This window comes from Trachemys scripta, chromosome 6 (assembly GCF_013100865.1).
Source record: "Trachemys scripta elegans isolate TJP31775 chromosome 6, CAS_Tse_1.0, whole genome shotgun sequence".
In the NCBI taxonomy this organism is placed as follows: Eukaryota; Metazoa; Chordata; order Testudines; family Emydidae; genus Trachemys; species Trachemys scripta.
In genome coordinates this window covers 122604387-122621492 of record NC_048303.1, presented here as the reverse complement: position 1 = coordinate 122621492, position 17106 = coordinate 122604387, and the positions used below count along the sequence as shown (strand labels likewise).

Sequence of the window (17106 nt, the reverse complement as noted above, 5' to 3'; positions counted from 1 at the left end):
CGCCCTCTGGCCAAAGCTCCCCCCACCTGAGCTCAGTGTGGAAAATGGGGAGCCAGAGGCGAAATGCAGCTTCCGGTCATTTTCAATGCCCCTGTCTACCTATGAGATCACATCTCTGGTGCCTGCTCTGCCAGCCACGCCCACCTTCACTGTCCAGGAATCCATTCCTCCTGTAGCCCACTGGCATTGTTTTCCTGGTTCTCCTTATATAGGGAATTCCTGCCTTAAACTAGTCCATAAGACTGCTACCCTCCCCACCCTCAAATTCCTCGAGAGACACTACTTATGACGCTCAACGGAAACCAAGCAACCGGTGATATCCCTCTGAATGATCTAGAGCCTTTAAGAGCTGCCTGCAGCCTGTACCATGCCCTTTCTTCATTGCCATTCTCCCTCGTCCTCCGCCTGCTTGAATCCTGTGGGAACAGCAGGAGCGGAGCAGAGACCCTTACTCCTATTTTTCTGGGCGGCACATAGCGCAGTGGGAGTCTGATTTTTGTCTGAGCCATACTCCAATACACTGAATGCATTTCCTGCTGTTTCGGGATGCACACGACTTACTCTGTGGTGTGGAGGTGGGTAGCAGATCCATCAGCTCTCTGCACTCCAAGCACCTCTCTGGAAATCCGTGCCGCCCACGACTCGTTCCTGCATAGCGACCGGGAAAGGAACACTGTGCTAGGATGTGGAGTGGCTTTTACTCAATGGTGAACTATTTTGAAATGGGAACAGTGCCCATGGCCCTGCTAAGTCTGTCAGAATTAAGTCAGGCACCTGGATGAGTCCTGAACCGGGCTGTTATTTGGTGCATTGAAACATACACACTGTAGAGTCTCATCCTTGGTCTCTCTGCTCCTCTTTCAGATTCTGGGTGATCTGCGCAGATATGGCTGCTCAGTACACAGTCCCAGACCCCACCACTCCAGCGAAGATGTACATGAGTTACCAAGGTCTGGCTAGCTACTTGTCCAGTGGAGGTGAGTGAATTTCATCCCCTTGGGTTAGCTGTGTTGGCTTGGAGCTCGTTGGTGTCGAGGCCTACGTGTTTCAGTGGATGAGCTGCCCAGACCGCTGCACTCATGTGGGACATTGCAGGTCACCCAGGTTAGAGTGGAGTGCGTGAGAGCTGGGGACCCAGCAATGTTGAATGGGGGGGATCTGGCTGTGGAATCTACTTTGGGAGACAACTCCAGAGGCTGATCTTTGGAGAACACTGCAAATCCTTGCTCTCCATTGCTTCTCTACCCTAATCAACCCCTTCTCTCCAAAACATGATGGGGAAGCCTACTCCAAGAAAAAGAGAGCTCTCTACCTCCCAAACAGAGACGAGCCAGAGACTCCCTTAAGGACCAAGCTATTACCAATTATTTTACAAAGGTGGGTCACAGCACAAAGCTGTAAAGTAGATGGGTATCAATACAGTTCTGGGCTGTCTGGACTTGGGAAATGATGTTTTTCAGGAGTCGGAGGTGTGCTTGCTCCTGTTAGCCTCTGCAGGCCTTCCCCACGCACAGCCTGGTAACTTGAGCTGTGCAGAGGGGAAGGGTTTTGACACTTATCCCCATATCCTCCTACTAGCAACTGGCCAAAGCAGCTGGGCGGGTGGTGATGGGAGGAAAATTGTATGGTTATTCCTTAGCTGCCCTCAGGATTGAAGCCCCACTCCCCAGGAACTCTTTGTGCCATGACAGGTGTATACACCTGCCTAATTCCTGCACGCACCTCCCACATCCCTTCCCCTGCTCGAGGACCCTCTGCAGTTGTGGTGGCTGGACAGGGTTCCCCATTAGTGAGTGCTGAAGGAATATCTTCCAAGTGCACCGGTAAATAAATTACATCAAAACGTACTGGAGGGAAGAACAAAGCTGTAAAAACAGGGGCAACATCTTAGGAAAACAAAAAACCTAGAAAGTGTTAAGCAACATTAATATAGTCATTACTACTGGTCTGCCTGTGATATATTCCCAGACACACCCCAGGATGAAATGGAGTTAAGGCTAGAGGACATATCACTACTTTAGATTAAACTAAATTGCAGGGATATTGTAATTATCCCAAGACCACGGATTATCGACTTAGGAAATTCAGATAAGGTTGAATTGTTAAGAAATCCAGAGGTGTATTTCCATATCTGTACTGCATGGGCATCCAGACGCCCTGCACTGTTCCAACAGACCCTTCAAACTTCCCATAGAGTTAAAGCTCCCTTAATTTTCTACCTAGGTTACATTTCTTTTCTTTTCTGCTAGGAGTAATTGTCCCCTTTTCTCTGTTACTCTCCATAACTGAAAGTTTTTCCTTCAGCAGAAATGCTCGTGTGCTGTAGTGACACTATACCAAACTTATTTAGCTTTAACTGTGGTTGTGGGCCCAGATTAAACTGATTATTTTTTCTAGATCATTTACTCTTCTTCATTATTTCCCCCTCGCGGTGTCATGACCGGGCAGGGATAAGGTTGTTTGGGAGCCCTAACTGTGCATTTCCATACCCCAAAATGTTTGAATTTCTTTCTTGAGTGTTAACTTTGTGGGCTGATAACACTTGGTTTGGAGATAATAACAGCCCAGCAATGCAGTTTCCCTAAACTGGTGATAAGTACTAAACCTTAATTATATTTTTAGGTTGCTCATCTGGGAATCTCCTTGCTTTTTAAACTGAAAATGTTACCTCTTGCACTCCACTCTCTCTGTTATCCTATACACACACTCTAATTTCGCTCCCTTCACTTTCCCTCCACCCGATGCACCCGTGGAATTGCTCTGGTGCAACAGGTACCTTTTGTAGAGGTTTTTTTTTTTTTTGATTAATCGCAATACTTTCCATTTGTCATCACTGCAAAATTTGTCAAATTGCCCCTTTCAAAATGGCCACCATTTCCCATTGTTCTCCGCATGAGTGAAGCAATAGCTGCCTGAAAGGAAACTGGTGCCCCCTATTCTGTAAGAAGGCAGAGACGTTGTCTCATTGACATGCAGAGCTGAGCACAAATTAGAATTTCGACCACACAGGAAATTGATATTTTGCATTTGGTTTTTGTCTCTACTAGAGTGAAAAGCCCAAGTATTCGAATGTCTTGCAGAACGTGACGTTCTGAAATTTCAATTTGGAAGTATTAAAATGTTACATTTGGTTTCAAACAAGTTCAACATTAAGCTAAGTTGTCATGTTGCCTCATGGAAGTTGTCATTTGGGTGAATCATGCTCTCATTGCTCCCTGACTGAACTACATCTTCCTTGATGCCTTGATGCCAATGGAGCACCATGTGACACCGTCATAGGAGAGATCTTGGTTCATCATGGGAGATGTAATTAGTCAGTGAGCCCCAGCCCGTAGGGAATGGGGAACATGACTCACTCTAACGACAACTCTCATGAGGCACCGCCGCACTTTACGCAGATACGCCATAGTGTCAAGATGATTTGAAACCAATATTACAGCTTGGTTCAACAAACGGAAAAGTTTGTATTCAGCTCAAATCAACCAAGAACTAAATGTTTCGATTTTCCCACTAGAAAACTGCAAAACTCTGGCAAAATCTAAATTTTCCCACAGGAAACTTCAATTTGGCAGGAACTGCATTTTTCATCAAATTCCTTTCAATGGAAAACTGCCAACCATCTCTGAGGAGATGGCAGCCATTTTGACAGAGGGCAGTTCTTCATTGAATTCTCTATGCCTACCATTGTTCCCTTCAGACTCTGCTTTAGGAGAAACTTTCACTGAGAACAGAAAAAAATTACTATGGAATCTAAAAATAAATAAATATAACTCTATAGCCTCAAGATTCCAGTACATTTTAACTGAAAAGTTTTTTAAAATGGGCTAGTCTGCGATTATTAGCGGCAAAAAAGTCTGACGCTGGATTTTAAATTTCTTAAAGGGCCCATTTTAACTGGTAAATTTCCAGAAAATTCTGTGCTCAGCCAAGTGCTGTAATTTAGGGGAAGATATAACTTCTTCAATGCTGAACCTCCACTTCAAGTGCAAAACTCAACTCATGCTAATTACAGAATTACTACTGCCACATCAATAGTTAGTGGAATTGCACAGAGAATTCCAAGAGCTGGCCTAATCCATAGAAGGAGAAACCAAATCCCTTCTCGGACTAATTTGTTTTAATGGGGCAGTCTTATAAATCTTTTCTACTTTTATGCAAATTCTTGGACTAGAATTCTTGCTGGTTCAGGCCCTGTGTACATGATAAAGGCAGACTTGTGTCACAGGCTGTATCTGGATCTTGCTGCTGTTCCTAATTTAAACGAAACACTTTGACTTTTCTATACTGTCAAATGGTAAAAGTGAGGGTATTACAATGGCACCCTTCTCAAAATGGCCACAAACTGAGGGCAGCTGTGCCTTCAATCCCCTGGAGAACAATGGGTCATGGCAGTCATTTGGAGAGAGGGCAGTTCTTCATGGAATTCTGGAACTGATCATTGTATCATTCGGCGTCTGCTGAGCCAGAGGATTTTACGACTAATGGGAAAACATGACCAAGCTCTCCATTTCATCTGAACTCATTGAAATCTTGGGCCTGGTCTCCATTTAAACTGTGAGTTCAATCCTTGAGGGGGCCTTTTAGGGATCGGGGGCAAAAAAATTGGATGATTTAGTTGGGGATTGGTCCTGCTTTGAGCAGGGGGTTGAACTAGATGACCTCCTGAAGTCCCTTCCAACCCTGATCTTCTATGATTAATGAAAGAGGCTGGTTTGGTCTGTTAATCAGATTAGAGGCAAAGTCTGACACTGGGTGCTAAAGGACCCGTTTTTAATTTGAATTGCTAAACTAACAGATGTACTAGTAAATATATAATTTTTCTGGGTCATTGGTAAATGCTGTAATTTGAGAAGATACTAGATCAACTCCACTATACTTTTCATACATAAGTGAGTTTTGCACTTATAGCAGGGATTCAACTTCTTAACTATAGAGTATCAACCAATGTCTCCATAACATATGGAAGAACCTCACTAATTTCAGTTGCATAGTCCACAGTGAATTACTGGATTCAGGAGTTATCAATTAAGGACTCAATTCTGCATTCCTTTTTCACACACAATTACTACTGAAATCAGTTCTGTGTGTGCTAAACATGGAGAATCAGGACCCAAATACTTTAGAAAAAAATACTAATTGTAAAAAAGCCCATTACTTAGACAATTAGTTTTGTTTTTAATACTTGATATCTAGCCAAGTTAATGAAAACCTAGGAAAAAAACGTCATTACAACATATAGTATTGTAATAAACCCTTGGCATGAACAATAAGGTGTGTAGATTAGGAAGGCTCAACTGTGTTTCATCAAACAAAGCTCTTTCAATTACCCCATGGTCCAAGAATAGGCCTGTGACCTTCTGGTGCAAAAAGATGTTTCATGAGGCTTCAGTGAATCTTCTCTACCCTAAGCCCCAGTTTTGCTCCCAGTGGTGTTTTGGACAGACTTCAGTGGAGCAGGTCCATAAAGGGGCCAAGAAAAAAATGTGGTGGTGAAAACCATTGAAATTTTTCCCATTCCAGGTAGAAGTTGAAAAGGGATTTTATAGTTGAAGGTCAGAAAGGATCATTATCATCTAGTCTCACCTCCTGTGTGCCACAGCTAATCATGGGGTGGACTGCATCAAGCTCGATTCATGGCTGAACGGGAGCGTTTCTCACACAATGCCGTTCCATCCAGATGTCAGGACTCTGAGTGGTAGAATCCTTCATCCCTTAGGAATCGGTTCCAGTTGTTTCACTTACGCTCACATATGTGCGCACACACGCTTTGAAATTTGCTGACTTACCTTCCCACCACTGATTCTTGTCAAGCCTGAGTTCGCTAGATTGGAGTGCTCAGACATCTTCACCTATGTAGCTACCTACAGCCCATGACTAACGAGCTGTTCTAATATTTCAGGGGACAACTACTGGGTGATTGACACCGATTATGACAACTATGCCATTACTTATGCCTGCCGCAGCCTGAAAGAGGATGGCACTTGTGATGATGGATACTCCCTTATCTTCTCACGCAACCCTCGTGGGCTCCCACCAGCCATCCAGCGCATTGTGCGTCAGAAGCAGGAGGAGATTTGCATGTCTGGCCAGTTCCAGCCAGTGCTGCAGACAGGTACGCTAAGATACTAACAGACTCTTACTGTAAGAGTCGGCTGCATATTTCCTAACGCAACAAAGTCGTTGCAACCTAATTAACAGTTCTTTTGACAGCATTTTTGTATGCAATATTAAGTAAGAGTGTGGTTGCAAAGTGAAAGACTTACAAGTTAAAAAAGCCAGATTTAGGGTTGATGTGCAAACTTAATTCTGCCCCTCGTCCCCATCCTATGCAGTAATGAGGTTGATAATCCTGTGGAAAAACAGGATGTCACATCATTAGACCATCCTAATGGATACATACAAAAGGGCAGATTTAAGGTTGCCTGGGCAACTTTCAAGTGTTTGACTCGGCCACCTAAATAAAGTCCTTCTAAGTGACCTGCGACTCCCTGCCTGTACAAAGGGAAAAACAGATTTCAGTACTTAACAGCCTCTCCCCATCGTGAGGCGCAAGCAGGGTTTGAAGCCTGAACCTTCAGCACAGACTGCTATAACTGGAGCTGCGTTTCCAACTGCATTAGCTGGCAGGAGGAGATGGCTGTTTCTCCGGGTATGTTAATGAGTCATGTGCTGGATCTTAAGGGTGCTTGGGGAGCAGCCTAGCGTAGTTACCTTTCCTTTGAGCTGGGGACATTCTAGCCCCACAGAGTGCCCGGGGGGAGGGGGAACTGGCCCTTTGATGCCATGTGCTGGAGGACTTCTTGGTAGGGGACTTCTTCCTGGCTTGCTTACCCAACCTCCAGCAGAGGTGTGGGACTTACTAACCCATGTGTGGTGCATGGGCTACTGAGGCAATTTGCTGAGTGGGGAGGAAGCCCAGCTCTGTGCACTTCCCTCCTTCCAGCCCCACAAAGTCCTGCTCCGGCAGGTCTTGGCCCTTCTCAGCGCAGTGGGGGCTGCAGACCTGGCTCTCCAGAATATTGGGTTGGGTTATTCAGGCTGGCGGTCAGAAACTCCTCCTGAAAATCCAAAGGAGAGGGAAAGGTGGCGAACAGTTCATCTCCCCAAAATGCTGAATGGGTTGAAGACAAGGCACTTAAGTAGCCAGAGGGCTATTCCCCTCCTGCTTTTCAAAGGTCTGCTGCACACAATGAAGTGGGTGAGAGCTTTCCAGTCAGAAGGGTGCAAGAATCTCTTAAAATGGAAAGTGTTAGATAACCTAAATATAGGGGGACCAACCAGCTCCCTCTTAAAAATAGGTGCTTCATTGAGAGTACAGGTCCCAGCATGCAATGCTTCATTAACTGACAGTCACAGGACTCATTCAGTCACAAAGTAAGGTGCTATCTTTGGGCCTGATCTTGACTTGCAGCCCATACTCAGGCAAAACCCTTATTGAAGTCAACGGGAATTTTGCCTGGGTAAAGTCTGCAGGTTCAAACTTTGTAACCGTGTTAAACTGCCCAGGTGTGAGTCGAGGAACAAACAGAAACAAGCTGTGGCAACGCAGCAGGAAAGCAGGGAAGTGTAAGCCAGGTTCACCCAAAGAGCTGACCCAGAGGCTTCTTACTACAAACTCTCATTGCTGGCTGTGGCTGAGAAAGGGGCACTGGTTACTGGGCAGGACGTCTGGTGCTAAATCGATATACTAGGCTGAGGTTATGGCCCTTTGTGGCTAGTGATGGCTGAAGTAACTTAGAGCAGCCTAAGGACTGCTCTAACACATTATGTGGTAGAGCCATGCACAGAGCAGGATCCAGACAGTGCAAGTGAGAGTTTGGGGCACTAACCCTGAACTCTGTTTTATGAGTACCCCCAAATTTCTGCAGCTGTCGCTGAACTGAGGATTAGAACACTGCGATGACTCTACAAATTCGTTTGCATGGAATCGAAAAAATGAACTAAAGTTTTCTTTCTTTTTTTCTTTCCTTCCTTCCTTTTGCAGGTGCCTGCTAAGGAATTACACTTGTGATTTGATATCTAAGACCAGAAACTAGATCTCTGGGTCTTGAAGTTGTCAGTCTCTTGAAAATCAAATAGTTCGGACCAATGTTTTTTTCCTGAAAAACATGTTAAAATGTTGTTTTTTTGTAACCCGAGTGCAATTTTCAAAGGAATAACGTTAACGTGATATGTTTTTAAAAAAACCTCTAAACATGAATTTTGCTATCTACTGCCTGTCTCATTTAACCTAGCCTCATATTTTAATTTGCAAGTAACAAAGCCTGGTGGGACAAGAAGGCGGATGTGAGATTGATAAAGTGTGATCCTCTCATTCCAAGTTAATACATTTACTGCTAGTAACTATTAGTGCTAAAATGCCCCAGTTGGGGTTGGGGTCCCATTGTGATGGCTGTTTCGAGTCAGACAACTGGCGTCAAACCAATTCAAACTAAGAACACAATATGGGATCACACCAGAGGCTGGCTTTCTAAAAGCTCAGAATACCGAATCCCTGGTTCCTCTTAAGGGTTGAACAAGCTCCGCCTCATCCAAGCCCTGTGCAGCTGCTTGATCCAAGCTCCTGGCTACTAGTCCTAACAGTAGGTATCAAAATTCTTCCCACCACCGTCCTCCACCCTCCTGTCTCATCATCTGGGCCCAGGAGTTGCTTTTGTCTGTGCAGAGAGTCAGACAAGTAATGGGTAGTAGACCATTCCTCTTAGGAAGATGGGGGGGGGGACCTGAAAAGGCATTTCTCAGTCACACAATTCCCTTTCCATGGGACATGACTGATCCTCAGATGTTAGTGGTTTTCTGTGAAGAAAGCTAAACCCACTGACTTGATATACCACCATGTTATGCTGACTCATGCAACCCTGTAGCAAGGGCATCTTTCTGTGACTAGTAATTACTTGGGATAAGATTGCAGCCAAACCAAAGTGCATGGTAAGACACTGGCACTGCCTAGTGCTTGGCAAATGACTGACTTTTCAGTTTGCTGGCAGTTGGGAACAAGTGGGGAAAAGCTTGGTTGCAAATAGCATATAAATTCCTGTTAAAGGCTCTTCTAGCTTGAGTGCGGATAGTGCACCAGGAATGTGGTGAGCTCTCCCTAAAGGGTAAGCGGTTTGTTCTCCCCAAGCCCCTAGTCTGCATTGCCCCTGATATTTAGCTGTAAGAGAAGTATGCTAGTTGAGGATAGCACAGTCTGTTCACTGCCGTCCAAAGAGAGTCTTCCATTGTCAGGAAGGGGAGAAAGATTGCTAAAGCTCATGTTTAAAGCCATGGGCAGAACCTAAACCGGAGTAGGAAATGCATAGATACTCCCGACCGGAAAACAATTTAGATACACACTAGTAACCTGTATGTAAACTACTGTTGTGTGTTCTGAATAAACTTACGCAGTCCGCCTGGTCATACTGGACTAATGCAGTAGTCAGTGGAATGATTTAACGCCTTACTAATCGCCTCTCTGTCCTTTAAGGTAGTATCAGGGATGAGTTGTGGGGCCTTAGGACTCCATCTCAATTGATGAGACAAGCTGAAGTCTTAACCAAAGGAAGGTTGGCCTTTGGCGAAGACCCTTGGACCAATATGCCACCTTCTGGAAAACTGGGATCTTTAAGGCTCATCCATAATTAGGACCTGGGTGTAGCCCAATTGGTGTATTGAGTATTGATTAATTTCTTAGACTCCAGTGGTTGGTAAGAGTTCAGTCTCCTAACCAGCTACAGCACCTGGAAAATGATTACCAATGGTATTAGACTAAGAGATCCAAGGGGCACTGGAGAAACAACTGCAATTTATCACAAGTCCCTTTATTAACAAATCTGCTAAGCAGATAAACAATCCCGCCAACACTGAACGACCTCAGCAGACAGGGAGAGAGTACGGAGTGTTTAGCCCCGTGCCAGGCATTACTTACATCTCCCAGCTCCATGACAGCAACTGCGCCCCAACACTCCGCTGCACCGGCGAGAACTGCCTATCTGCTGTGCCCTGCAGAACCCCTATGCCAGGGCCCAGGACTTGAGGGCACCAGAGGCCCATTGCAGCCAGAAGCAAGGGCTGTCAGTGTCCCAGCAAGGGACACCCACCCTTCACATCCAGCTAAGCCTGTGGGAGGGGGGAGCCTGTGCATTATTGTTAGTGGGCATGTTTCAGAGTGCAATGGGATGGGTCAGTTATTTGACATCCTGGAGCCAATTCCCTTTCTAGTCTTTTAATTTATCCCCATCCTTTACAAGAATCAAACATTGTTTATCCTTCTCTATTGTCTTTGATATTCCCTCATGATAAACCGGGATGTCCTAGAAATCACAGCGGTTGTCTGTCACAGGTGAAGGCACTGTGCACAAAGAACCTCGGACCCACTGTTCTTATGGTGAGTCACTGAAGCCCCGAGGAGGGAGGAATAAGGGTGCCACCATCCTGGGGGCTTAGGGCTTCCCCAGCAGGGGCCTAGATAATGAAAAGCATTATAGGAAGAGTGGGTAGCAATGCTTGTGGTGAAGGTTGCTGGACACTGCCCATTATAATAGCCGTTTCCAGTGCTTTTAGATTTTATCCACTTGGGCTGAAATTTTCCATGCAGCAAAAGCTACACCAGTATGTTTGAAGTAGGGTAACCCCAAGCCTGAGCTTTCAGAGCTGCTAAGCGCCTGCAACTCCCATTCAGGGCTATGGATTCTCTGAGCTCCTGGAATCCCCCATGTCTATAAGTCAGGAAGCACTGGGGGAGGGGAATTCAGTATAGCTCATAGCAGTGTATAGGAGGGAGGAAATACTAGAGTAACCGTTCAGGATAGAATTTCAAGGAGCGGGAGCCTGTGACGGATCCTTACGGGAACATCATAATAGTTTCATTACTACAGAACTTATAAAGAAAAAACCACCCTATGGAATTCATTGGCTAAGCCAGCCTTCCTATAAACACTGAACCAGCCTATGGCATTATACGCCTGCAGTGGCATTTAGCTAAGGATTTGAAAGACACTTGCCCATTGAAGTAGAGTAGTCTGAGGAATGTTAGCTGCTCCATCTGTGGATTAGAGCCAAGCTCCTAGAATTCTATTTCTTGGTCAGCAGAGGCTGAGAGAGATGAGAGTGAACCGCCCTCTTTCCAAGTGCTACCATTTCATCATCACGGACTTGCCAACCTGCCACCTCTCCCCCACCTCCCTCCAGGCAGATGTTGCTTTGCTCATGCTGAGAACAATGAATGGCCATTCGGAAGGTGGGCCTTTCTTCATGACAAACTTTCAGTTATGGAAAATAATGGCAACTTATCATTAAGTACCTTTTCAAAAGCTTCTCATTGCACCAAAGCTCCTCAAGGGGTTATACAGGCAGGAGCGGGGTATTCGGGTGTCAGTATGTATAGCTAGAGGTGCAGGAGGGAGAGGGATTTGGGTTGTACGCACACACAGGTGTATGGCAAGAAGGAAGAGGCAGGAGTATTTTAAGGTATGGAAGTGCATAGTTAGGACAACCACTCAACTTTAATTTTGCCCTCTTAGACTCTTCTAACGTCTCATGGAGTTAACTCATTGAACTCTTGGGCGTGAGCTACACTTGAGTATTTTGAATGTCAGCTCCCCCCTATTCTTAACTTAAATTCTCCTTCAGCAGAAACCATGGCAAATACCTACCTTGATTAAGGTTAGTATAGTGCTTGGGGCCCCTGATTGGATAATTTCTTTTGAAAGCTAAAAGTTTCCCCCTCCGCAAGGTCTCACTTCAGGATGCAGAATTAAGGGGCCTTAACTCTGCATTTCTATGCATTAACATTGTTGGATGTCTTTTAAGTTTAACGGTAACTGTCTTTTCTGGTTTTGATGATCTGTATGGGAACACGTACAACATCCCTATAGCGTATTTTCCTCTGAATTACTGAGCTCTACAGCGATGAAATGCTTACACGGTATTATAATGTTCAGCCACTAGGTGGTCTCATGCATAACATACCTTTCCTGAGCTGGGAACAGCCAGATCTGGCAGTGCATTGTATAGTTAAGAGAACACATCTCTGGTATCTCTCTCCACGGTGAAAATGCTATAGCCAGTCCATATCTTGTACAGGCGTCTGACCCGCTAGTAGCAGTCCTGCAACCTAGTGTGTACAAGGAGTACATGACCGCTGCTCTCAACCATCTTAACTCCATCTTAGTGGTTGTTACCTAGGCCTATCAATGAGGTAGCGGTACAAAACACATATTGGTGGTGGTGGTGGTGGGGGGATTGCTGATGGCAGACACACAATCCTGACCCTCAAATGTGGAGGTGGACCAATCGCCTTTGAATCCACAATGCCGAATGCTTCCTCCATTTTACTGTACCGCTGATTTCATATTGCAATTCAAGTATGCCTGCTTTGTTATACTGGTGAGGTATTTTATATCATCACAGAGAATATGTTCATAACAGAGGCTTGTTCCTCCATTGTAAAACAGCCTAGCTCTTTTCACTGCAGTGATCTTTCCCTCTCTGAGTACTTTAAAAAAACACAATACAAAGTGCTCCAGTTATGAGGGACCAGATTAAACCCACAAAGCGCTTTGAGTTATAAAATAGTCATTAGCATGTGCACAGAGGTCTCACCTAGAACTGTGCAAAGTAGCAGATTTTTCAGTTTGGGGGCCACCATCTTTCAGATCAAGGTCAAACTACACTTTGTTTTGTTGGCGTTTTTACCTTTTGAAATAAAACTGAAGCAAAATTCAGAACAAAGTTGTTTTGAATCCAAATCAAAATGTTTTGTTTTGAAACATGTTCCATCTGTTTGGGGTTTTTTGTTTTCTTTTCCGACCAAAACAATCTGGCAAATTTGACACGAACTCAGGCGATGTTTTGTTCGACCCAAATACCCATTTTTGGTGAAAAAATTTAATCTGACAAATATTCCCCATCTCTACTGAACTCAATATTCATTACTCCTTTGTTTTGTGTGAGGCTATAATCTGCTGTAAAATAGTGCAAAATACACCATTCCTATGGGTAGATTTTCTAGTTAAAACGTGTCCATTATCAGCCATCTGTCACATACAAAAGCATGTAATGCCAAATCCGATAAATTTATAAAAGCCTCTAATGGGATCCTCTCTAACAAACATTTTGCTGGCCATGAGGGTAGCCATGGCCCAGGATTTCTGTCACAAGGCCTTGGTTAGTTTAAAGACAAGGCACACTGGGGGTTGTAGTCAGCAGCAGGAGCACGTGACTGGGAGGGAGGCAGCAAGGCCTGCTGGGAAGAGGGAAGTAGGATTTAAAAGTGCAGTGTAAAGGAAGGTGAGGTGAGAACAGGCGCTGTCTGGGGATACTCTCCAGAGACCCAGCTCTGAGCTGGCGCTATGGGGCTCCCTGCTGTGAGGGGCCGAGACAGGGCCTGAGAAGACCAGTGGGGTTGAACATCCAGCGAGGGAAGGTGGCTTGAACCTTCTGAGCAGAAGGGAGAATGAAAGAGGCCAGCGGCTGTGCTGGTGAGGCCCTGCCGGGCGGGGGGAAGGTATCTGCAGACCCCCTGAGGCGGAAGGACTTTGCTCACGCAGGCGGGGGCCCAAGAGTGAGCAAATGGCTGCTTGGAAGCTGCTGCACAAAGGGGTGAGGAAGGTTGTACTCCCTGCTATAGCGGGACAACAGACTGCACTGAAGTCCCAGCATCCTCCGGGGAAAGGGACTGTACTAATCCGGGGAGCCGGGGAGAAGAACTCCAGCCACAGAAGAGGCTGTTCTGTTCACCCGTTGGACCCAGCAGCAGCCCAGCCGGCCAGTATCCCACATCCAACCAGGACTGCAGATCCGGTGAGGAAATTCAGTCCCAGCCTCCCCTACCCTCACAGGAGAACACTGTCCTCTAGGCCCAGGGGCGTGAGTTGTTGGCTCCATACATCGACACCGGGCTCCGGTTACCCCAGTATTCGGACAGACTAGCTCTATTGCAACCACTTGAGTTCCACCAGCGTATAAGAGGCCAGGCCAAGGCAGTTATTTCTTCTTCACTTTTAAACACTGTTTGGGACGACACTTGTCTTCAAGCTCCAAAGGGTTCGCAGCGAGAACAGGAGTGCAGTGTTGTAGGCTAACCCGCTAATTCCCTTACTAGTGAGGCTGGGGTTTCATCAGCGGGTTGTCGTTTGCAGCAGCATGACCCCACTCTGCTACGGGCTGGAGACAGATGCAGATTTCTCTTCTGGCGGTTGGATGGTTTTGCACTCATGCGAGAGCTTCAATGTACTGCACAGGAATGGAGAAGTGGCCTGGCTTGCTCCAGTAGTCGACGGCACGCACTCTGTAAAAGCCCGAGACCGTGGTTCCTGCCAACAAAAAAGTTAAAGCGCCGTCACTGCAAAAGACCAACATCTGCTGTGTGGGACCATCCCTATTCCTGTGAGAGACGCATTGGAGGGATGGAGTGGGGATGTGACTGGGGGCTGGCTTCTAACAGGAGTTCTACATACTTGGTAAGTATGGCCCATTTATTCCCAGCCCATGTACCTGGCCAGCTCTACTGCCAGCTATAACTGATAATCCTGAGGAAGTTAAGCGTAGTACTCTCCCGAGTGGCTCCAAATATCTCCCCTATCCTAAGGCAGGATCCGATTTTACCTGGGATGAAGTGAATAGCTGTGGATTGTCTTTAAAAAACACGAGAAAAGGTAAATGCAAAAAGCTGGCAGTGATAAGCCAGGTAAGGCATAAGCCAACGTTCCAGCAACATAAAAGGTAGCTAGGCTGCTCAGAGGGGAATTATTTCTGTCAAAATGCAGAGTTTACTGGATTAAGCTACACATCCTGTGGGTAACATTATATGCAACAGTTCATACTGCCCTTGGGGTCTTCACTAAGGCACTACCTTTCTTTGTGCTTATCTGTGCAACTTGAACTTGCACGAACACAGCCTTTTGAATTTGAAAAAGCACCTGATTTTAGTGTGTTGTACTCAGGGGCGTGCCGTGACATTTTCAGCAAGGCATGCAATTCTATACTGGCATGCAAAGTGTGACCACTTGCATGGGTGTTCCGGGGGCCAGAGAAAATCGCCCCACAAGCACAGCTAGTCCTGTGGCACGCAGTGCATGCGTAGCATACACGGATGGCATGCCACTGGTTGTACTCAATGACGTTGTGCTGTTTCCAGTTGATGGCTCTGTATCTCATTAGAGCACGTCACTCAGAAGCCAAGTTCTCCTCTATTCCATACAAACCTGATCAGTTTTTATTAATATAACTAAAAATATGCAGTTGAGTCAAGAAACTTGGTCTGGAGCGCTCTGTATTATAGATAGTCATCCCGCATTGTTTTCAGCTTCTTTCTCTGAGCCAGTCGCTGTAGCACTTATCCCTTACTTTGGCCAAATACTTGCTGACTTCAACAGCCGTGTTCCCTGATTCGCAGGGAGCAGCCCTGATGTTGTTAGGGCTGTCTACGGTCTCACGTTTAGCCCTGGGAAGCCTGAGGCTATGTTGTGGTCAGCCCTCTGCCAGTCACTGGCAGCACACGTAGAACTGAGCCCACACCCGGTTTTCCAGCGGGTTGTTCAGGCCCCTGGGGAGGGAAAAGCCTCAGCTAGATGTTTGGTGGAAGTGCAGAATCACGGAAGTAAGACACTTTTGTGAAAAAAATCACGGTGGGATTGCACCACCTGACTGTCCAGGGTCAGAATCTGTCGCCTGTGCTGCTCCGGTCGTGCCACCTGTGTGGCACAAAGGGAGGATGTTTGGCTGGGAGGGCACCCCCAGTGTAAGTGGGTTGATAGCAGGTATAGAGCTGGCGTGGCTGGCTCCCATGCCCAGGGAGGGGCAGTGTGCTCTGGCTATCCCTCCAGGAGCCTTTGCCAGCTGGTGCAAATAAACAGCAGCTCTCAAGATGTTCTACCTTCAACCACAGCAGAAAATCAGGGACCCTGCTCCTGCAAGACCTCTTCCCCTTGCCCACGCTGTGGTTCACCTTGTGACCCTAAGAATCCCTCTCAGTGCCAACTGCCAAAGGGTCCACTAGTCTGTAACAGCCACTCCTCTCAGGCCTGACAAACTCACTACCCCCGACACACTGCTTTCATAGTACTTACCCCAAAAGGCTTGCGTGAGGTGTCTAATGGAAGCTTACGTCACATTGAGCCTCATAGGCATTGGGTGGTGTACGTACGGGTGCCATTTAAGTTGTTGTGTGTATGTACTGAAAATAGGTGGATTTAGACGGTCTCCCAGACACGCTTGGTAAGTTGGTTTTGCCAGACAAAGGGAAGGTGAAGTCACCCGCCCTCCGTTCAAATGTTAATCAAGCATTGCAAAGCCAACACAAAGGACGTCCCATTTACACCTGCGAGGCAACAGGAAAAACAGGTGGATGGGGGATGGGAAAGAAAGAGTAGCTGGCACCCCTGGAAGGAAACCACAGGGCAGTCACCCTGAGCCTGGGGGCAGAAACAATGGACTTTGGGGTGTAAGAGGAAAGCACAAGGACACCTCTTTTATCCTGCACTTGGGGGGTGACCGGGCAGTGCAGTTACACCACAAAAACAGGATCTCAGCCAACCTTGGTTGAAACGCTGCAAGACAGGGCTGAGGTGAGAAATCACTTTAGACAAGGTTAGCCTCCTGTTAACGTTCAGTCTGAGTCTAGTGCAAGCGGGTGATGTTTCTGTGTTATTTGTAACCTGTTGTTGTGGTTACCCGTGGTCACAATCTCATTTCCCTTGGTTAAGGAACAGATTTGTTTTCTCTATCAATAAATTATGGTGCTGTGTTGTTATGCTGCAGCTCGTACTTAGCTGAATCAAACAAGTGTTTACTATTCCCTTGGGTGTAACGAACCTGGTCATGGCTGTGAGTGTCCAGCAACACGGGCTGCACGTTACAGGGGATGCTTTCAGAGTGGCTTGGGGGCCTATTAAGGAGGGGCTGGCAAAGCCCTGAGGAGAGTGCTTGAGTGGCTGGAGGGGTCCTGGAGCTGACATCCAGCTTCCACAAGCAAAACTCCCTCACACAGGAGGCGGGGGAACAAGGTGACTCACAGGCATGGGCATCCCAAGAGAGTATCACACACCTACACCTTGACCTGAAGCACAGCAGCTGATCTGGCCCCTGATGTCATCTGTGGGGCCTGTCTAAAATGGGAGTCTGCCC

General features: G+C 46.4%; 2 protein-coding genes across 6 annotated transcripts in view; one reads left to right on the top strand and one right to left on the bottom strand.

The window, feature by feature from the left end:
• Positions 1–9401, top strand: part of LOC117879515 (purpurin) — a 76376-nt gene extending 66975 nt beyond the window's left edge. For all 4 annotated transcript variants that reach the window (XM_034774766.1, XM_034774764.1, XM_034774763.1 and 1 more), the window contains 3 exons: positions 865–977; positions 5900–6112; positions 7985–9401. In XM_034774766.1, coding sequence (XP_034630657.1) covers positions 865–977; positions 5900–6112; positions 7985–7995 — 337 coding nt within the window. In that variant the 3' untranslated portion in view covers positions 7996–9401. The remainder of the gene's footprint in view (positions 1–864; positions 978–5899; positions 6113–7984) is intronic.
• A 378-nt stretch (positions 9402–9779) lies between these two features.
• Positions 9780–17106, bottom strand: part of IDUA (alpha-L-iduronidase) — a 74841-nt gene continuing 67514 nt past the window's right edge. The window contains exon 14 of one of the 2 annotated variants that reach the window (XM_034774759.1): positions 9780–14294. In XM_034774759.1, coding sequence (XP_034630650.1) covers positions 14194–14294 — 101 coding nt within the window. In that variant the 3' untranslated portion in view covers positions 9780–14193. The remainder of the gene's footprint in view (positions 14295–17106) is intronic. The other variant, XR_004646287.1, reaches the window with a different exon arrangement.